Here is a 23,260-nt window from a genome sequence, read left to right on the forward strand (position 1 = left end):
AAAAGAATACTTTTATTTTTTAAACAAAAAACATTTTTAAAAATTTATCATGTCGTATAGGTTTGGTACACATTTATTATACTATAGTATCTCTGTTATGATTGTATTATATATGTATTATATACTGCACTTATACTATAGTTTATTATAGTATACTATACTACACATATACTATATTATACTACAACTGTGGGTCGAAACCTACACGGAACGCATAGAACGACATGAGTCGATAACAAAGCCAGATATAGACAAGACATTTAGTGACAAAATCACACAAGTAATGATATCCTAAGAGGCGTATACATACAACCAATGTTGTAGAAGGCGCTAGGCGCTAGTCGGGCGGTGAGGTACAGCCTAGGGATTAATCGGGATAATCGGGATTAATCGAAATGGGATTTTTGTATGTGTTTTTTCAAAATTATATATATATACCCAATAATATAAAAATAATACTTCAAAATTCACATAAATGCTTCAAGTTTCAGATATTATGGTTCGATTTTGACCGATTTTGACCGCCTAGGACCGATTTTGACCGATTAATATTGTCCGATTAATCCGATTTTTGACCGACTAGGACCGATTTTGACCAATTTTTGACCATGACCGATTAATTAACCGCCTAGCTCAAAATTAGGCAGTAAGTGACCACCTAGCGCCTAGGCGCCGATTAATCGGCCGCCTAGGCCGATTTCTGCAACCATGCATACATCACGATACATTAAGTACAAGTGGATTTCAAACAAAAGTACACGTAATCATAGAATACGATACCACACGGAACCAAACGTCACCGAAAGGACGCATATTGAAGGTATACTTCATAAAATGACACAACACGCTAATATTCATCAAAATACGACATGTATACGCATCAAACAGAGAAAAACAAAAAAAATATTTTGGTGTTTTGGTCTATATGGTGACGTATTTTGGCGTATATTGTCGGTTACTTTACGTGTTGTATCCATTAAACGAACAAAAAACACTTTAAATACATTATAAAAACAAAATACCTTTAAAATTACAAATTAACTGATTCGATACATATACGGGACATTTACTACACCTATATATGCTCATACACGACCTATACCTCGTCTATACTATACTACCTTGTATATGATATTCTTAAAAAAGTAAAGGAAGTATTATTTAAAAAAAATAAATATTTTTTTTAGAAAACTTTGTTAAAACGATAAACAAATATATAAAAAAATTTGTAAAAAAAAAAAAAAAACTTAACCAATACGACCCGTATAAACTTATACGACTCGTATAGGTCGAGTCAAATAGAAAAGATTTGACACATTAACCTTTATTGTAAATTGAAAAAGCAAGTCAATGTTCACATTTAATATTTACCCAAAGTAACTATGCTAACTTTGGTAATTAATTCCAAGTCAATGTCCACATTTAATATTTTACCCAAAGTAACTATGCTAACTTTCGTAATTAATTCCAAGTCAATATTCACATTTAGTATTTTACCAAAAGTAATCTATGCTAACTTTAGTTGTTACAATAATCATATTATTATTTTTTTAAGAAACCGTATATTCTTAATGAAGTTTGAATAAAAACTGCCGATTTATTACAATATTTTTTCCCCAATTGTTGAATAGATCTGTCTCTATCTTCTTCTATAAAAGCAGGTCTTCAATCCTCCAATCTTCATCACCTTTACAAAGTTTCCTACAATGGCAGACACAATACAAAACAACAATGTTGTCACCCCCACAAAGAAGAGGATATGTCCCAAAGAATCTAGCCCAAACGATGATTTCATCGTAAAGAAACTAGCAACATGGGAAGATCCTGTATCGGCTTTGGCCAATGCTCGACATGAATTTGGCGAGCATGGTGGCGTTAACATGTCGATTGAGGCATCCGCTACGTTCACCGTCATGGAACCTGAGACCTTAAGTCGCATGTTCACGGGTGAGCTAGGCCCTGATCGCGATTTTTTTATTTACAGCCGTCATTTTAATCCTACGGTCCTCAACCTTGGCCGCCAGATGGCGGCCCTGGAGGGGACTGAGGCGGCGTATTGTACGTCTAGTGGCATGTCTGCCATCTCATCAGTTTTGATGCAGCTTGTGAGTAGTGGGGACCACATAGTGGCGTCCCACACGCTTTACGGTGGAACTCATGCACTTCTCGCGCATTTTCTTCCGAGGTCGTCGAACATAGCGACGACTTTTGTAGATATACGAGATCTAGGGAAGACTAAGGAGGCGATCATGGAAGGACGCACCAAGGTTTTGTACTTTGAGTCAATGTCTAACCCGACGTTGACAGTGGCTGATATTCCAGGGCTTTCTAGGATAGCCCATGAGAAAGGTGTGACGGTGGTTGTCGACAACACGTTTGCCCCAATGGTGGTCTCCCCCGCGAGGCTTGGCGCGGATGTCGTAGTCCATAGTATCTCCAAGTATATTAGTGGCGGAGCTGACATAATTGCTGGTACGTTTTAGTTTGGAAAAAAGGCTATACACACACCACTAATATACTAACCACACACCACTATTGATTTGATGTTATACGCCTTTAAAGGCGAATCACAATAGTTAAATGCCCATTTACATGACCATACACCCGTTTAACATGATATAAACTAAACGCTAGGTTAAAGTCTAAACAAATGGTGTCATGGGTACCAAGAGCGCAGGGGGTAGCTTAGTTGATACCCGGAGGTCCCCCCCCCCCCCCCCCCCCCCCGCGGCAAGAGTGTGTATACAATGTATGCCACTAAAAAGTGGGCGTACGTTTAGAAACACCCTTTAGTGTTTTTTTTTTTTTTTTTTTTTTTTTTTTTTTTTTTTTTTTTGGTCATGTTCTAACTTCAAACGAATTACAGGGGCTGTTTGTGGGCCAACTAGTCTGGTGAACTCACTCATGGACCTTCACCAAGGAGCTTTCATGTTACTAGGCCCAACAATGAACGCCAAGGTTGCTTTTGAGTTGTCTGAAAGAATCCCTCACTTGGGCCTTCGGGTCAAAGAGCACTGCCACCGGGCTTTAGTCTATGCCCAAAGGATGAAGAAACTGGGCCTGAAGGTCATCTACCCGGGCCTAGAAGACCACCCTGATCACTATCTTTTGAAATCCATCTCAAACAAGGAGTATGGGTACGGTGGGATGCTATGTTTGGACATGGAAACCGAAGCCCGTGCGAATAAGCTGATGGATGTGTTACAGAACCAAACCCAATTCGGGCTCATGGCGGTTAGTCTTGGCTACTATGAGACCCTCATGTCTTGTTCGGGTAACAGCACAAGTAGTGAATTGAACCAAGATGAGAAGGCAACGGCTGGCATTTCACCCGGGTTGGTTAGAATGTCGATCGGCTACAATGGGACCCTCGAACAGAGGTGGGCCCAATTCGAGAAGGCGCTTTCGAAGCTCCAAGATTCGGGCTTGTTCTCAAAGAAATAAAATTGTAATATGAATGTAGACAATCTTGGTTATTAATTATATGCATCTCATTTGGATATTTTACTTGATCAGTATAAGAATTTCCTAATTGATTTTATGAACTGTTTAATTTATAAAATTCAATGTGACTTTTTTATTAACTTTATAAAGGTGCCAGACAAAAGTGTGTTAAATAAGCCGTGTTCTTGGGTTAGCGGGTTGACTTCAAAACACTGGCGGAGCTTGACCAAAAATTTCGAGGGGGCGGAAAGTCATGGGACCCAATTTATATATTGTAAAAATATTTAGGCAAAATAATTGGGGGGCAATCCTATATAGTTTTAAAATTTTCGGACGAAAAATAGAAAATTTTACATTTTTAATCGAAACATTCGGGGGACGGGTGCACCCCCCACTTTACACTAAGCTATGCCCATGCTTCAAAACAATACAGACATTGGAATCGAATGAGACAGACACATGAACCCATACATAGCATGAGTTTTCGGGTTTGAAACAACCACATCGCATTTTATTTTATTTTTAATTTCACTTTGTTTTCCACATGTTAATAATCTATAATTGCACATTTAAATTGTATATAAAATAATAAACTATAGAAGTTCACTTTTATATTTCACTTTTAGCCTAATTGTTTAAAGTAGTATTACAAAATGAAAACCATGACATGCAACTTTAAACTCTTAGTCTCTTAGACCCCAAAGATGTTATATAGGCCAAACTATAGGATCATCTATGTAACTAACTCTATGTGAAATTATGGGATGGTGTAAACAATGAGATTAAGTTGCAAAATTCATGTAAACCATTCAAAAGGTTGTAGAAATAAATCTGGATTTCCAACCCGTTTGTCTTACAACAGGAGATGTAGTCGAAGTTCATTTTGATGACGGAAGGGACGAAGAACATATATTAAGACATGGAAAGAGAAGATGAGCTTATTTTGTTTGATCCTCTTTTGGCGACTACTAATTACGGTGTGTATTTATCTTTCTGTATATAAGTATGTTTATGTATTTATCTTTATGCATATAAGCTTCTTAATTAACATTTATTTATATATGACTTTTGTTGTAGAAATTATGTAGATGTATCTAATAAAAAAGAATGGATGTATAGAAAGAATGGCGAAAATAGGTGTCCTAGAGAGGGGTACGGAATCATTTGATATTAAGAGCCGAACTCAAATTCGTGTTTCGATCTATTAGAAAGCCAAAGAAAACCCGAGGCTTTAATCTCGCTAATAATAGAATCAATCCTAACAGGAATGTTGGAAAATTTAGCATTGTTCCGAGCACGCCATAGACTCCAGCAAACAATCATAATAATACCTTGCACCGCATCCTTCTTTTTCTCCGAAACTCTAATCTTACTTGTGACTACTATAAAAGCATGTCCTCAATCCTTGTTCTTCATCATCTTCTCTTACGAACTCTCCTGTTTCATATCACCTCGACAAAGTTTCCCGCAATGGCATAGGCAATTCGAAAATCGAAACCACCACACTAAGAAGAGAATGAGTCCCGATGACTCTAGCTTATACACAATCAATTTAACTTATGATATAAAACTGTTTTAGAACTATAGGTATAAAATTCAGCAAGTTATAAAACTTGATTATCATTTCATTTTATATTTTAAATAATGGTGTAAAGTAAACAATCAAACCAATTTAAGTAAACAATCAAACAAATTTACCACATAAAACATTTACAAAATAAGCATAAACAATGAAGGGGTCTAACCTTTAAATAGGTCAGATCAACCCCACACCATCTATTTAGCTAAATCGTGCTAAGACCAATCAAATGTTACACCAATGTCTACTAAACCGACCTCCCGACAGAACCCAGACAAGGCAAAGACCAAGTTTAGGCGAAAGGGATCTCCTGATCTACATTAGTGGTTTCGAAACCACTCTTCTGACACGTGCTGACGTGGCAATCACGTGACCCTTCATGCTCTCCCACTCCTTAAGTCTTACAATCACTATCTTGTTTGTGGCTCAAACTGCCACAAAGAGACCATATGTTGGTTCACAGATTTGTATAATAGGAATGAGAATTGAGAAAACAATAGTAAACTTGCTTGATGCGAATCGTTCTCTTGTTTACATCAGAATTCGATTTCATGTTTGGGATTGCTTATCAACTTCTCCTTTTCTTCTTTTCCTTCTCCTTTTTGGAAAATACTACCAACTAACTTCTCATTTTCTCCTTTTCAAAACATCAAAACTCTTTTTTTTGTCTTTTTTCTCCCTTTTAATAAAGGGCAAAATGGTCTTTTAACGTTTTATTATAACAAATTAAAAATATCTTACCATTTTGCACTTCATTAAAAAGGAGAAAAAAGACCAAAAAAACTGGATGTTAACCGAAAAATCTGACCAGATTTTGCTTTTGGATGAAAATGACAACAAAATTGAAACCACAAGGATCCATATTCAAAAGGTTTGAGTTTTTAACTAAAGTGGTAAAAGTGACCAAACCTCAGGGACCATTTTGGTAGTTTACTCTTTTATAAAAAAAAAACTTCTTTTTATAAAAGATATAAGTCAATAAGGAGCTTGCAAATGGAATCCCAACACCCACATAAACCCAATCAATAAACACGTCAATTCTTTTAAAGCGACACAACGCAAGGCCAAATGCACATTGATGTTTCTAAGGTGGAATCTTTACATAATGACCTCCTTAATAATAACAAATTCATAATAGACTCCAAATAAACTTTCTAGTAATGACACTAAGGGGCTGTTTGGTAGCCTCTTAATGACCATTCAGATGCTACATCTTAATGGTTTAAGACCTCTGAATGAATAAGAGGTAACCTCAAGTCTCAATGGTTAAGAGGTAACCTCTGAATGGTAAATCATCACATGTCACATTCTTCTACCTTCTCATTGGTAAAATTCTTAATGGTTCCATTAAGAGGTAGCCTCTTAATGACTATCCAGAGGCTACCAAACAGCCCCTAAGACTATCGGGTGTGGGGGTCGGCTCCGGGCCATCGAGCTTCGTCTACACCACCCCCACCCGGACTGTCCCGTCTTGAACGTCTTCCACTTGCCGGGTTCGATAGGCCTCCTTGCTTTATCCAACACACACATATGTATGTATATATAAAGGGGCTAATCACCACACCCTTGGCCCATCTATTGGGGCTCATCCCCCACACCCGATGACATGGCCGCCTATGTGGCAGATCATCCCTAAAGGACTACCCTCCTCCACACTCTGTAGTCTAAGGACCCTTAATATTATATAATATTGCATAAATGATTAACATTCAACTTTCCCCCTAATCATAAACTTTGTTCTTCATTCTTCAACTTTCTTCTTCTTTACAACACTGTTGGTTCTCATCCCACACAAGATGAGCCTCTTGGTCCTTCTCCCTTTTGTCTTCTCGCTTTATGCATTCAAATGCAAAGTGACCATATTCACCGCATTCGTAGCATTTGAATTTGCTCTTGTCGTTATTTCCTTGACTCGTACTTCTTCCACATCCTCTTCACCCTTTGAAAGAGTCTCTTTCTCTACTATGATCACCATGTCCTTTTCCATGATGCCAATTTCCGAAATGATTGTTTGTTACTTGCCATTAAAAGTTTTTCTTGATTATTATCCTCCGGTTTGTCTTGGCTTTCGAGGCGTTCTTCAAAGACTGTTATCCTTCCTATTGCTTTCTTAAATGACATTTTTATCAATTTCTATTGCTCGATGGATGCCACGACCGGTAGATACTTCTTGGGAAAGTTACGTAACTTCCTCACAACTGTCCTATCTTTGAGAGTCGAACCAAGAATTATACCATACATGTCTACAAAAAGTACAAACGTGCGCATGAGGGTCTAGAAAACATGATACCTCTATTCTTTAATGGTAAAACAAAGAATTGTATATGCTGTTGATTGATTTACAAAGAAAAAAAATGCAAAATATATAGGTGGGCATATGGTAATAAACAAGGAAATACAATCTCTAAATTGAGGAGGAAATTGATTTAAATGGTCCTTAATTAAGAGAAGGTAGCTGTCCATATCCACAAGAAAGGAAATGAGGATTATAGTCTGATCTTTCTTATTTCTTTATTTTCTAACACCCAATCTCAGGTTAAGTAGTGGGGTCTCGAATACTTAACTTGCCAAGGCAATGATTGAAGATTCTCCCGTTGACGGTCTTTGTTAATATATCAGCTAGTTGGTCTTCTGTTCGGACGAAAGGAAGTTCTATGATCCTTTTTTCAAGTTTTTCTTTGATGAAGTGTCTATCAACTTTTACATGCTTTGTACGATCATGTTGAACATGATTTTATGAAATTTGGATTGCAGCTTCATTGTCACACATGATCATACTAGCTTCGGTTTGTGGAAATCCAATCTCAGTAAGAAGTTTGCGTATCCATAGGACTTCGGCCAGGCCTTATGCAGTTCCTCGAAACTCAGCTTTGGCACTTGATAGGGCCACAACCTTTTGTTTCTTCCTCCTCCATGTAACCAGATTCCCTCCAACTAAAGTAAAGTACCCTGATGTTGATCTATGGTCTCCCTTATCTTCTGCCCAGTCTGTATCCGTATATGCTTGAATCTTCAGATGTTTGTTTGGTTGAAAGAGAATTCCATGGCCTGCTGTTTCTTTGAGGTATCTTACAATCCTCCATACTACTTTCATGCGAGCCACTTGAGGTTGATGCATAAACTGGCTAACCACCCCAACTGCATACGTAATGTCTGGGTGAGTATGTAAGAGGTATATTAATTTGCCCACTAAACGTTGGTATCTCTCTTTATCTGCTAGTTCTGCCTATTTCTCCATATACAGTTTCTGATTTGCCATCATTGGGGTGTCAGTGGGCTTACAATCGATCATTCATGTCTTGGCTAGAAGGTCAAGGACGTATTTCTTTGGACAAATAAAGATCCCTTGGTTAGACCTCAGTATTTCAATTCCAAGAAAGTACTTAAGTCTTCCCAAGTCCTTCATTTCAAACTCTGTGAATAAACTTGCCTTTAACTCTTCATTTCTTCTTCATCGTTCACTGTAATGATCGTGTCATCAACATAAATAATCAAACAAGTAACCAGTTTACCTCTGCGTTTAAGGAATAACATATGATCGGAGTTGCTTTGTTGAAATCCATATCCTTTCGTTGCTAGAGTAAATCTCCCAAACCAAGATCGGGGAGATTATTTGAGTCCGTAAAGAGTTTTTTCAACCGACATACTTCCTTTGTGTTGAAGGTTTTTGTAAACCCAAGTGGCGCTTCCATGTACACTTCTTCATGTAGGAAGCCATTCTTAACATCAAACTGATGAAGAGGTCATTCTTTATTTATGGCAATTGAAAAAAGGACGCAATTGTATCAATCTTGGCTACTGGTGAGAATGTCTCCAAGTAGTCAATATCGTATGTTTGAGTATAGCCTTTTGCAACTAACCGTGCTTTATATCTTTCAATGGTTCCATCCGATTTGTGTTTGATTGTAAAGACCCAACGACATCCACCTGTTGTTTTCCTGGAGGAAGGTCACACCTTTCCTATGTGTCATTCCTTATAAGTGCCTCCATCTCGGTTTCTATAGCATCCTTCCCGTTCTTTGAATCCAAGGCTTGTTCCACAGTGTTCCAAATTTGTTCATCATATAAGGAGGAAGTAAACGCCTTAGCTTATTTGGATAAGTTCCCTTTGGCAATGTTTGCCATAGGGTACTTAGAAGATTTGGTTTATTTCTCTTGAGAGTATCGTTTTGGTGGGACTCCTCGGTTGACTCTTGGAGGAAGGATATATCTCTCAGTTGTTTCTTCTTGTATATGCTCCCTCTGTTCTTCTTGCACTGTTTGTTCTATAGGCACCTCATCGTTATTAGACATGTCAATGTTTAGATTTTCATGAGATACATTATTTTCAATATCCTCGTGTGTTTGAGAATTACTTACCTCAGACACCAGATTAGGAGGATCTTGGTTAGTAACCCTGATTGTTGGTTCACCAGATTGTTGGGAAGCTAGTGACTCATGTTGGGTACTTTGATTAACTTCTTCGGATGATGGGGTCATTTCAACCAACTCAGCGTGACATCATACTGCTTCTCCCCCTGACTAGATTGCGAGGTATAAAAAATTGGTCTCAAGGAAGTCACAGTTCATTGTAGTGCACATGTGACGTCTTTTCGGGCTATAGCATCTATATCCTTTTTGATTGACAACATAACCCACAAACACGCATTTTTCAGCACAAGGGCAAGATTTTCCTCGGTCTATTTTTGGAATGTGCACGAAGGCGGTGCACCCAAAAACTCGAGGTTGTAACGTGAGGGCAGGTGGGAGCTTGGTAAAGTCAGAAAGTGCTAGGAGAGGAGTTTTTAGATCAAGAGCTTTAGTTGGTAGCCGATTTATAAGATAAGTGGCAGTGTTAAGAGCTTCGGGCCAGAAAGACGTAGGGACTTGAGATTCTAGTAGAAGGGCCCGAGTTATTTCTAAGAGAATGTGGTTTTTACGCTCGACTATGCCGTTTTGTTCAGGATTGTGAGGACAAGAAGTTTGGTGAATCACTCCTTTTGTTTGACAAAATTGTTTCAATGAATAATTTATATACTCACCTCCATTGTCTGACCGAAGGATTTGAATGTTTGTTTTGAATTGTGTTTGTACCATAGCATAAAACATAATAAATTTATCAAAAACTTCATATTTGTGTTTTAGAAAATAAATCCACGTCATACGAGTACAATCATCAACAAATAATACAAAATAACGAAAGTTTTGTCCCTCAATCACTTCCGCCGGTCCCCAAACGTCTGAATAGATAAGTGAAAAAGGTAAATCAACTTTTGTGTTATTTGGTTTATAGGTCTATGACATTTAGCCAAAACACAAGTTTCACAATTTAATGTTTTATTAGAAGGAAATAACTTTGGAAATAAAAGATGTAAATAACCAGTGGAAGAGTGTCCCAATCTTCTATGCCATAACCAAGCTTTTCTATCTGTAGTCCTATGAGACAACATCACAGTACCATGTTGAGTCACCTCTTCCACGTAATACAATCCTTGGCGTTCAGTGTCACGCCCAATAATCGTCCCCGTCCTGATGTCCTATAGAATACGAAACGTGCGATGCATTAATACCGAACAATTTAATTCTTTTGTCGCATGACTTACTGATAACAATTTATCTTACAAAGATGGTACATAAAGACATTTGCGGTTTTGATGTGATTAATTTTGGGTTTAGTTCTAGAAACCATGTCGGAAAGTTCAAATGTAATGGTGTTAGTTGCACCACAATCAAATATCCAAGCTTTGTCTAATTCCTCACAAATGTTGGCCATATTAACTTGTCCAGCAACTTCTAAGGAATTTTCTTTAGTCCTAAACTCCCCCATGATTTCATTTTAATTGTTTTCATAAAAAAATACATTTTTGAGGGGTTTCATTTAGAAAAGTATAACTATTTTTTAAGTTTGATTATTTTGGTTATTTTCATTTAAAAAAGAATCTGTAGGAGATTCATTTGACAATATATTTATTTTTTAAAACTTTGACCAATAGGAGTATCATAATTCATTTTTTTTTGAAAGGTGGCAATTGTCATTGAAGTAAAGCCATAAGAGCAAGCTGCTTAAGTGTTTGGCATAATACCGAAAAAAAAAGAAGAATTGTACAGCAGACCAAAACTAATACATGAGTTACCAAATCATACTAAACTCTCTCCATTGCTTCCATTCCATTTTAACAGTAGCCACCCTTGAACAGACCCATAGATACGATAAGGCCTTGATATCGATGATTAGCTTAAAGACCTGATTCACCTTGATATCCATAGATACGATGAGGCCTTGATATCGCTGATTAGCTTAAAGGCCTTGATACTCCTGCCATGTGTATCATAATTCATGGTAGGAGTATTATAATTTTGACTGATAGGAATATCAAAATTTTGATGTTTTGGTTATTTTCGAAAAAAAAAGAATATTTAGGATATTCATTTGACAGTATATTTATTATCAAAATTTTGACCAGTTTCATGACAAACGGATTCTTTAGGAGTATAGTCTTAGCGGATATTCTTATTATTATTATTATTATTATTATTGTTGTTGTTTAGATATTGTATATTTGTTAGAGATAGCCTTTGTAATTATTTAGGTGTATCCTTTCCATAATTATAGATTAGGGTTATCTTGTATTGTTCCCTATATAAAGGGGGTCGATTATTCAATAAGGTCATCAGACAATTTTTCCTATTACCTAGTCTTTTATGGTATCATAGCCTTAACCCAATTTTTTTCTTTTCTCTCGATCCTAGGGTTTCGACCCTTACCCGGTCGGCAGCCCCTTCTTCTTCGTACCTGATCAGCTGTTTTCTTTTCCCTTGTCAGCCATGGATGACAAGCCTGAAACCTCTGCTGCCGCCACCAAACCAACCGCCCTACACCCTACTTATTCCGTCACTAACATCCAGTCCAAGATTCGTACCTTGGATGGGTCCACGGTCACTTATTCCTCATGGGTCCAGCTGTTCCAGCTTCACGTAGTTGCATACAAGGTTGTCGATCACATTGACAGTACTTCTCCTCCATCTAAGGAAGACCCCTCCTATCCTTAATGGAAAGAGCTTGATGCCCTTGTCCTACAATGGATATTTAGCACTGTTTCAGACAACATCCTACCTCAAATCCTGCCCAATACAACTTCAGCTAAACAGTCTTGGGATAAACTTGAGAAGATTTACCTCAGCAATAAGAAAGCCCAAGCAGCCGCACTCGAAACTCGATTCTGCAATCTGTCCCTCTCAGCTTGTGCCTCCCTGGATGATTATTGTCAACAATTGCTGAACCTTGCCACTCAACTTGCAGATGTCCATCACCCCGTCACCGATGCACGATTAGTCTTACAACTGGTTCGCGGTCTTCCTGCTGAGTACAACACCACTGCCTCATTTATCAATAACAAGGAAGCCGACTGGGATCTTGCTATTTCTCTCCTTCAAGATGAGGCCATTCGCATTGAAGCACAAAAAGGGACCACGTCATCTGTTATGGTGGCAGCGAACTCCAACAGCAACTCCTCACCACAGCCGGCTCTCACAACCACTTCTTCTGATCACCCTAATGAGTCTAACACCAGCAGCCAATCCAGGGGAAGAGGTCGCGGATGTGGCAGAAACAACTATCGCGGCGGCGGTCGCCGTGACAACCGGGGTGGTGGGGCTGGCCGCTCATTCTGGACAGCAGGGAATCCTTCAGCATACAACTCACCATACCCAAATTAGGCCTAGTGGACCACACCCCCTGCCCCTACCCAACCCAAAACAATTGGCAGCCCAATAATGGTTCTGCCTTTAATCAATCAGCCCCTACTAATGCTCCAGCCAACTTTGCTACTCCGACCCAATACTCGTCTCCTCAGTTTGGGCCGCAACAATATGGGTACGATGCCCTGAGCCCATCCGATCTGAGTGCAGCCTTTTCTAACATGCAGATGAATCCGAACAACTCCTGGACTAATGACATAATGGATACTGGAGCAGGCTCTCATTCGGCACGTGATTCAGGTAAAATAATTCTTCCCAGTTCATGTCCTGTACGCAGGTCAATTATGGTCGCTAGTCTGGTGAACTCACTCATGGACCTTCAAGGAGCTTTAATGTTACTAGGCCCAACAACGAACGCCAAGGTTGCTTTTGAGTTGTCTGAAAGAATCCCCCACTTGGGCCTTCGGGTCAAAGAACACTGCCACCGGGCTTTAGTCTACGCCAAAAGGATGAAGAAACTGGGCATGAAGGTCATCTACCCGGGCAGGGCTGGCCCTGAGAATTCATATACATTGTTCGAGCTCGAAAAAACGTGCCCTTAGGCCTTAATGAAATTGGGTGTTGGGGGGTCTAAACCTAATGAAAATAGGCTAATAACTAATCAAAAATAAAAATAGTTTTGTAAGTGGGTCTGTGTTGGTGTTTGTATAGGTATACCCTATTAATTTATCTTTTTTACATATACATATAATTTTTTTTAAATAACGTGCCCTTCAAAATAGCAGGCCCTGTCCGGTGGTCCTCCCCGCCCACCCTTAGGGCCGGCCATGTAGACCACCCTGATCACTATCTTTTAAAATCCATCTCAAACAAGGAGTATGGGTATGGTGGGATGCTCTGTTTGGACATGGAAACCGAAGCCCGTGCGAATAAGCTGATGGATGTGTTACAGAACCAAATCCAATTCGGGCTCATGGCGGTTAGTCTCTACCTTGTTCGGGTAACAGCACAAGTAGTGAATTGAACCAAGATGAGAAGGCAAAGGCTGGCATTTCACCCGGGTTGGTTAGGATGTCGATCAGCTACAGTTGGACCCTCGAACAGCGGTGGGCCCAATTCGAGAAGGCGCTTTTGAAGTTTCAAGATTTGCCCTTGTTCACAAAACAATAAACTTGTTATACGAATGTAGATATCGGTTCTTGATTATGATACTGCTGCTTCATGTTGGATTGTATGAATAATAAATGCATCTCTTTTCGACATTTCACTTGTTCACTAAACGAATTTCTTAATTGATTTTGTGGAATCTTTAAAATTTGAATAAATAATACTTTCAAATTTACTTTATTATTTATTATAAGGGTGCCACATAGAGGTGTGTCAAATAGACCATGTTCTCGTTTTAACAGGTTGAACCCAACACAATACGGAACCAAAAATCGTGTTAGACAGACACATGACATGACACTAGTACATAAGTTGGCAAAAGATGCCATAGGATTTTCAAAAGATGCGGTTGGTAGGTTGCAACTGTATCTTTTGATTCATCTGATAAAGTCATGTATTCATTTTGAAAAAAGCGTCGCCCAAAAGACGCGGTTCTAATGTAAACCGCATCTTTTGCATCTTTCGATATCGCCCAAAAGATGCGTTTCTAACGTACTACATGTTTTGCATCTTTCGCTATCGCCCAAATGATGCTAACCGCATTTTTGCATCTTTTAATTCATCCGATCAAGCATGCATTAATGATTTTGAAAAAGCATCGCCCAAAAGATGCGGTTCTAATGTAACCGCATCTTATGTATGATCATCATCATCTTCCTATAATTTCTGAAACAAAGCTTTAATATTTTTCATCATCTTTTTCCTTTAATACTTGAAGAAACGAAGGCTCGTTAAATTTTTATCATCTTCTACGTTTTAGCTTATGTACACGTTAACTAAAGGTATTATTTCATTTATTGATTTTTTTTTAGTTTTATTAAATATTATTGAATATATTTTGTTATATTTAGGTGAAGGTCGAATTTTACAAGTTTTTTTTAGACATCTCATTCAATCATCAAGCAAATGTATGAAATTTTAACTTTATGTGGTTATTTGTTATATGTGTATATATATATATAGGGTGAGGTTCCTGTAAAAAGGACATTTTTTGTGAGAAGTGTGAGAAGCCATAGAAATTGACATGTAGGCATCATGTTTTGAACTTAGGCATGATGTTTTGGGTTGTTTTGGCAAGAAAAACACCAAACATAACAATTTTAAACACAATGCAACGTATTATCGGCGTGAAAATTTTAATAATATGAAACCATTAAACGCCATTAAATATTGAATTTGGTTAACGCCAAAAATCTTAAAAACCAACAATATTGAGAAAAGCGGAATTGGAAAAGCAGAAGATGAAAGGACAAAAAAGCCCCTCCGCCCTCTTCTAAGCGGCGTGACACGTGTTAGGCCAGGAAGCGTTCTCACCGTTCTCACACTTTTGAGCGTTTTCTCCTGATCCCGTTTCTATATATATATATATATATATACATATATATATATGAGAATATGTGATACGAGTTTGTATGTATGATATGTGTAGCATGCTCAAATAGCAACATATCTACAAAATAACAATATTTAACATAAGAAGCTCAACTGCTTTTAAACCGACTAAAGTAGTATTCACAAAAAAGAGTTAACATTGTTTAGCCGACATGATATATACACAACTATCAAAGTAACAAACAACATTGGTGGCTAAAATCAAAATGATAGTAAAAACAAATATAAATGGTCGGTTATACACTATCAGAATTGATCAATCAAAATAAAATGGCATTACCCTGCCCAGGTCAAATGGGCCAACATATAAATATCAAACGGGTAAATTATAGGAAAAAAACATTGTTTTAATGTTTAATACATGCAATATTGCAATAGACGGGTTACATTACAAAGGTTACATTACAAATGTTATGGTGTGGAGCAGTGGAGATTTGATCATTAACTTGAATTTATATACATATTTACTCATGTTCTTTTCATTTGTGGGGAAAGTTTATAATTCTGCTCCACACCATAACATTTGTAATGTAACCAACAAAAGTAGAAAACCTTGTCATTAAGAAGCTCAAATTTTATAAATTTAGTCAAGAGAAATTCACTTAAAACAGGTGACATAAATGCAATGAACAATATAATATGCGTTGTGCTGATGGAAACGATACTATAGTAAGAAAACAATATTCCAATTGTCTGTAAGATGATCATAGGAGCACAAGCAAGAAGATTGAAAATGTCATCAATGCTGGTTTGTTATCCCACTTACTAATGCTCTTTTTACTTTCATAACAAATGAAGAATAGAAAATTAAAGAATCTTGAGAACTTGTTAAAGTTTACCTATAGATACAAAGAAAGATGGTTATTGGAAAGTAAGAATGTAATGATTTTCTATACAACTTATTGTTACAGGTGCATTGGTGCTTGAAGATATACATATTTTCTACATATATCAGTGGTAATCACAAAAAGAAATGATCACATCTCACCATCAAATTAAAGCCTTGACCGGAGAAATAACCATTGTTGGCAACTTAAGAGGCTCATTTTGACCCACTCTGTTTAGCCTGTAACCAACCAAAACGGGATGATCCGCCATTTTTTATTCTAAAATAAATAATGCAAAACTAAGCTATTTCTCCCAAAAGTCTCTTGAAACTCAGATACCACTAAAATTTGAACCAAACCAGTTTGGCACGCCTATCGAATCAAAAGCACTCATTTGACAAAACCTATTTTGCCCCGTTACAAAACAGGCCATGTCAAATTGGGCTAGCCCGTACTGCATAGACGTCATCTTTCTAATCTTTTATACATGTTTAATGCGATAATATAAGTACAAAAAAATAAGATTACTTTAGGGGTGCAAATTCCTGGCACGACCTAAAACACAACCTAAACACGACAAAAAAATAATCATAGTAGGAACCATCGTCATGACATGACCATGATCCATGAGAGAGAATGTGTATATGAGAGAGATGCATGCATATTGAGAGACATATATAGAGTCCTAGAGAGAGGGCAAGAAACTTTGCATGAAAGTAAGAGAATACTTTATACTATGGACGAACGCACATTATAAACATCAGTGTCACATGATATCGGTAATAAAAGTTTATGTCTTTATGGTACTAGTGAGTTTTCCAGCGCGTTGCGGCGGTTCGGTTTTGCTAAAAAAAACACTTCGTAATGATATATATATTCGCCAATCCTAAAAAGTTACATTAGAATTATTTTTAAAAATGTAGTTTAGCAGACTCATTCCTTCTCTCCACATCCATCAACCAAATAAATGGTCTAAAATATCATGTAATCGTATCAAATATTGATGATGTCCCAAACTAAAATAATATAAAAGAGTAAGTAATCATAAACCTCCTACATATAGTTATAGTTTTTAAAATTTAAACGTTATCAGATATAGTAATCATAAAGCTCCTATAGTTATAGTTTTTAAAATTTAAACGTTATCAGATATAGTAATTAACAAAGTTTATATGTTCTTAGCTCTCCTCCCCCTATGAGTCGAGATTCCACACACACACAATTACCGTCTTTCTTTTATTTGTTTTTTCAAAGTTTGAATTCATGTGAAAATTGATATCTTTTAAGATTGTTTTCATTAATGGTCTTGGTGGTGGCGTGGGATGGATTTTTTTTTTCTTTTTTTTTTTAAAGAGAACTTCAATAAAACCGACCGGTCTGCCAAAAAACCCAGGACCGCACCAACAACCAACTACAACATATACAAAGGATAATTACACCACTCTTTCCAAACAATATTCTTATGTTTGGATCTGTTTTTTAACCAAAAAAACCCTATAGATCTAACTTCCCCAAAAATGTCTTCACTGTCCCCTCTACCATTTGTGAAAACCGTTTCGTTTCTAGCTTTCCAAATAGCCCAACACGTCACAACGACCAGGCCACGAACAATCTCCTTAGCTTTATTATCCCTGCTACCTCCTTTGTGAATATTAAGAATATCCTTGAACGAGAATGCGTAGATCGGATGGAGTTTGACCCTCCCGCTAAACCGATTCCAAACCCTCAACGCTACGTTGCAGCCCGTAAAGAGATGATCCACCAATTCCACCCCTTCCCCGCAAAGCACAAGACACCGACTCGAACCGGGATATTCTTTTTTTCGAGAGCTTGTCTAGTCGGAATACGGTCGAGCGCCGACCTCCACATAAAAATCATACATTTAGACGGCACCCAACCACACCCCTTAACAGTGTAAATAACCTCCTCGTCCCATTCCTCCGCTGCCAGATCCTTGAACGAACTCGAAGAGAACAAACCCAACTCGTCAGGAGACCACACCCATCTATCCTTCTCAGCCGATAACTCCACGCAGCCGATCGAAGACTCAAATTCTTCCAGCTCCAGAATTTCACTCGGGGTCATCGGATCTCTTGCCCAACTGCAAAGAAGGATCAGATCGTCACCCGAACCCGAGATTCGGTCGCTAACCCAGCAAGATTTGTATTTTTCAAGCGCAAAAAGACCAGGCCATTTATTCATAAGGGGGGTATCCCCATACCAAATATCTATCCAGAATCTTATGTTGTTTCCATTTCCCACCACACCTTTAATGAAATTGTGAATTCTTTTCCCTTTTACCAGTAGTTAGTCCTCCATTCTCATAGTATTATTCCACACACCTGTAACTGTCGGGTCGAACGGTAACGACGACCACTTCCTCTTCCTACTATGGCAAGCCGAAATCACTCTTCTCCACAAACTATTTTCTTCCACTTTAATTCGAAATTTAATTATGTTTTTCACATGACAATACTCTAAGATTACACATTAAAAAATGCAATTGTATACAAATAATATCCAGTAGAAGTTCACTTTTATAATACAATAATGATGTAAATATGTAACTAATTAAAAGTTATAATATAAAACAATTTTAAAAGGTTAATTATAAAATTCAACAACAGTGTTATATGTTAAAGGGCTAATTGCATACATGGTCCTTAACCAAGAACCAGATTACTAAAGGCAAAAAAACTGATGCTTTCAAGGTGTGCAACATTAATGTACATGTTTAAATTATGTTATATGTATGTCCTTTTGTTATTAATATTTGTTACCACATCAGTTTAACTCACTTTTTTTTTCACTGCACTATGTTTTCGTTTCACAAAGTTGTTACATCCATTAATATTATACCGAAATCTAAAAGAAATGAAAGAATGCATTTGATTGGCTATTTGGCTAATTAGCATGGGACCCGCATCCATTTTTCCCTTCACGCCGTTACCCTACCAACGCCCACCACCTTAATGCTAGGTTTAGCTCCCCATTGGGCGGTTTTACATGCCCCTTACGCCGGAAATTGCCACCTCACCGAGGACATAAGGTGGTAACGCATAGCCTTTAGAGAATTTTAAGAAAATCAAAAAACATGCTTATTTCAAGGATTATTTAAAATACGATGTTACTTTTTTATTATCTATAATAACATTTGCCGTAGGTTCTTAGGAACAGTTTAGGTTTCAAAGGTTTCCTTCACCTACACCTGCCAGTCATTCCGTCTTCTCTCACTTTATCCCCTTCTCTCTATGTCTCTCTGGGTTAAACGAGGATGATGAAGAAGACAGCGGCGAAGCCCTCGCTCCCACCATCGCACTAAATCAGAAGCCCTAAATCTCGAACAAGAAATTAACCAGTAATTGCTTTCTGATTTATCTCCTGTTTTGCAGTATATTTTTTTGTCTGTTATATTTTCTTTAACTGTAGAAAGAAATTAGAAGATGACTCTTTCAAAATCCAATGGAAAATCGTATATGGTTAATCACTGATCTACAGTTGCAGGTAAGTGAATCAACGATCATCGTGATGATGATTACGAGGTGTTTGTTCCAGTGGGTATTTGTGGATCTATACATGCCTAATTAGGTCATGAGATTTAAATCAATTTAGTGACAGTAATCTTATATGTTTGTAAATCGTTTCCACTAAATTGACTAAATAATCGGTACGTTTTTGGACTAGACGCCTGTATATAGCTTACATTTATTAATAGGTTGGAATGTAAATTGATTTAAGAATGATTTCTTGCGGTTTGTAGACGTTTTTAAAGGTGATTTTACATAGAGAAAGTGAAAGGTAGTTTCTTATGCAAACATATTAATCCTTCTAGCTATTACATACTATTAGTTTTTATATGTAGATATTTATCGTTTTACCCAGTTTGTAAATGTAGATTAAGGAAAACACCAACAACAGAAAAAATCAATCATGTAAGAGGTCAGTTAGGACCAACATGGAAATCTGTATCATTTGGGTAATATATACATATATATATATATATATATCTTTGTTGCAACTATATTGTGCTTATATATTTTTTCTTTACGTTTAGATAACATATGCTGGGACAGTTCACTTAAAGAGGTCGGTGTGGATGAAAGACCGCTGAAGGCGGGACCAAATTCAGTAGCTTTGAAAAGTGTCGAAACACGAAAAGAGGTACAATATGATTACCAGATTAAAAGGTATTGGTTGTTTTGCGTAGCTGATTTTGAGTTGGGTTTTGTTTAGATTAAAACAGCAAAACGAGTAGCACGCTCAAATAACATTAGATTTACAAAATAACAATATTTAACATAAGAAGCTCAACTGCTTTTGAACCGACTAAAGTAGTATTCACAAAAAAGAGTTGACATGGTGTAGCCGACATGATATATACACAACTATCAAAGTAACAAACAACATTGGTGGCTAAAATCAAAATGATAGTAAAAACAGATATAAATGGTCGGTTATACACTATGAGAATTGCTCAATCAAAATAAAATGGCATTACCCCGCCCAGGTCAAATGGGCGAACATATAAATATCAAACGGGTAAATTATAGGAAAAAAACATTGTTTTAATCTTTAATACATGCAATATTGCAATAGACGGGTTACATTACAAATGTTATGGTGTGGAGCAGTGGAGATTTGATCATGAACTTGAATTTATATACATATTTACTCATGTTCTTTTCATTTGTGGGGAAAGTTTATAATTCTGCTCCACACCATAACATTTGTAATGTAACCAACAAAAGTAGGAAACCTTGTCATTAAGAAGCTCAAATTTTATGAATTTAGTGGAGAGAAATTCACTTAAAACAGGTGACATAAATGCAATGAACAATATAATATGCGTTGTGCTGATGGAAATGATACTATAGTAAGAAAACAATATTCCAATTGTCTGTAAGATGATCATAGGAGCACAAGCAAGAAGATAGAAAATGTCATCAATGCTGGTTTGTTATCCCACTTACTAATGCTCTTTTTACTTTCATAACAAATGAAGAATAGAAAATTAAAGAATCTTGAGAACTTGTTAAAGTTTACCTGTAGATACAAAGAAAGATGGTTATTGGAAAGTAAGAATGTAATGATTTTGTATACAACTTATTGTTACAGGTGCATTGGTGCTTGAAGAAATACATATTTTCTACATATATCAGTGGTAATCACAAAAAGAAATGATCACATCTCACCATCAAATTAAAGCCTTGACCGGAGAAATAACCATTGTTGGCAACTTAAAAGGCTCATTTTGACCCACTCTGTTTAGCCTGTAACCAACCAAAACGGGATGATCCGCCATTTTTTATTCTATAATAAATAATGCAAAACTAAGCTATTTCTCCCAAAAGTCTCTTGAAACTCAGATACCACTAAAATTTGAACCAAACCAGTTTGGCCCGCCTATCGAATCAAAAGCACTCATTCGACAAAACCAATTTTACCCCGTTACAAAACAGGCCATGTCAAAGTGGGCTAGCCCATACTGCATAGACGTCATCTTTCTAATCTTTTATACATGTTTAATGCGATAATATAAGTACAAAAAATAAGATTACTTTAGGGGTGCAAATTCCTGGCACGACCTAAAACACAACCCAAACACGACAAAAGAATAATCATAGTAAGAACCATCGTCATGACATGACCATGACCATGAGAGAGAATGTGTATATGAGAGAGATACATGCATATTGAGAGACATATATAGAGTCATAGAGAGAGGGCAAGAAACTTTGCATGAAAGTAAGAGAATACTTTATACTATGGACGAACGCACATTATAAACATCAGTGTCACATGATATCGGTAATAAAAGTTTATGTCTTTATGGTACTAGTGAGTTTTCCAGCGCATTGCGGCGGTTCGGTTTTTCTAAAAAAAACACTTCGTAATGATATATATTCGCCAATCCCAAAAAGTTACATTAGAATTATTTTTAAAAATGTAGTTTAGCAGACTCATTCCTTCTCTCCACATCGATCAACCAAACAAATGGTCTAAAATATCATGTAATCGTATCAAATATTGATGATGTCCCAAACTAAAATAACATAAAAGAGTAAGTAATCATAAACCTCCTACATATAGTTATACTTTTTAAAATTTAAACGTTATCAGATATAGTAATCATAATCCTCCTATAGTTATAGTTTTTAAAATTTAAACGTTATCAGATATAGTAATTAACAAAGTTTATATGTTCTTAGCTCTCCTCCCCCTATGAGTCGAGATTCCACACACACACAATTACCGTCTTTCTTTTATTTGTTTTTTCAAAGTTTGAATTCATGTGAAAATTGATATCTTTTAAGATTGTTTTCATTAATGGTCTTGGTGGTGGCGTGGGATGGATTTTTTTTTCTTTTTTTTTTTTAAAGAGAACTTCAATAAAACCGACCGGTCTGCCAAAAAACCCAGGACCGCACCAACAACCAACTACAACATATACAAAGGATAATTACACCACTCTTTTCAAACAATATTCTTATGTTTGGATCTGTTTTTTAACCAAAAAAAAAAACCCTATAGATCTAACTTCCCCAAAAATGTCTTCACTGTCCCCTCTACCATTTGTGAAAACCTTTTCGTTTCTAGCTTTCCAAATAGCCCAACACGTCACAACGACCAGGCCACGAACAATCTCCTTAGCTTTATTATCCCTGCTACCTCCTTTGTGAATATTAAGAATATCCTTGAACGAGAATGCGTAGATCGGAGGGAGTTTGACCCACCCGCTAAACCGATTCCAAACCCTCAACGCTACGTTGCAGCCCGTAAAGAGATGATCCACCGATTCTACCCCTTCCGCGTAAAGCACAAGACACCGACTCGACCGGGATATTCCTTTTTTCGAGAGCTTGTCTAGTCGGAATACGGTGGAGCGCCGACCTCCACATAAAAATCATACATTTAGATGGCACCCAACCACACCCCTTAACAGTGTAAATAACCTCCTCGTCCCATTCCTCCGCTGCCAGATCCTTGAACGAACTCGAAGAGAACAAACCCAACTCGTCAGGAGACCACACCCATCTATCCTTCTCAGCCGATAAATCCACGCAGCCGATCGAAGACTCAAATTCTTCCAGCTCCAGAATTTCACTCGGGGTCATCGAATCTCTTGCCCAGCTGCAAAGAAGGATCAGATCGTCACCCGAACCCGAGATTCGGT

The 23,260-nt window shown here is 37.2% G+C and overlaps 2 protein-coding genes and 1 long non-coding RNA gene across 3 annotated transcripts; all 3 read left to right on the forward strand.

Annotated features, from left to right (window-relative positions):
* Positions 1-1,706: 1,706 nt before the first annotated feature.
* Positions 1,707-3,485, forward strand: LOC110863697 (methionine gamma-lyase). The gene is made up of 2 exons (XM_022113048.2): positions 1,707-2,472; positions 2,867-3,485. Exons 1-2 carry the CDS (start codon positions 1,707-1,709, stop codon positions 3,442-3,444), a joined length of 1,344 nt encoding a protein of 447 aa, XP_021968740.1. The 3' UTR covers positions 3,445-3,485.
* An 8,342-nt stretch (positions 3,486-11,827) lies between these two features.
* Positions 11,828-12,718, forward strand: LOC110944311. Its single transcript, XM_022185973.1, has 2 exons — positions 11,828-12,011; positions 12,105-12,718. The coding sequence occupies exons 1-2, from the start codon at positions 11,828-11,830 to the stop codon at positions 12,716-12,718; spliced, it is 798 nt and encodes a 265-aa protein (XP_022041665.1).
* Positions 12,719-19,279: 6,561 nt separating this feature from the next.
* Positions 19,280-21,894, forward strand: LOC118479673. The gene is made up of 3 exons (XR_004859961.1): positions 19,280-20,062; positions 20,141-20,247; positions 21,202-21,894. It is a non-coding gene; the product is annotated as an uncharacterized LOC118479673 (long non-coding RNA).
* The last annotated feature ends 1,366 nt before the right edge of the window (positions 21,895-23,260 follow it).

The sequence above is a fragment of the Helianthus annuus genome, chromosome 6 (genome assembly GCF_002127325.2).
Source record: "Helianthus annuus cultivar XRQ/B chromosome 6, HanXRQr2.0-SUNRISE, whole genome shotgun sequence".
NCBI classification, from domain to species: Eukaryota; Viridiplantae; Streptophyta; class Magnoliopsida; order Asterales; family Asteraceae; genus Helianthus; species Helianthus annuus.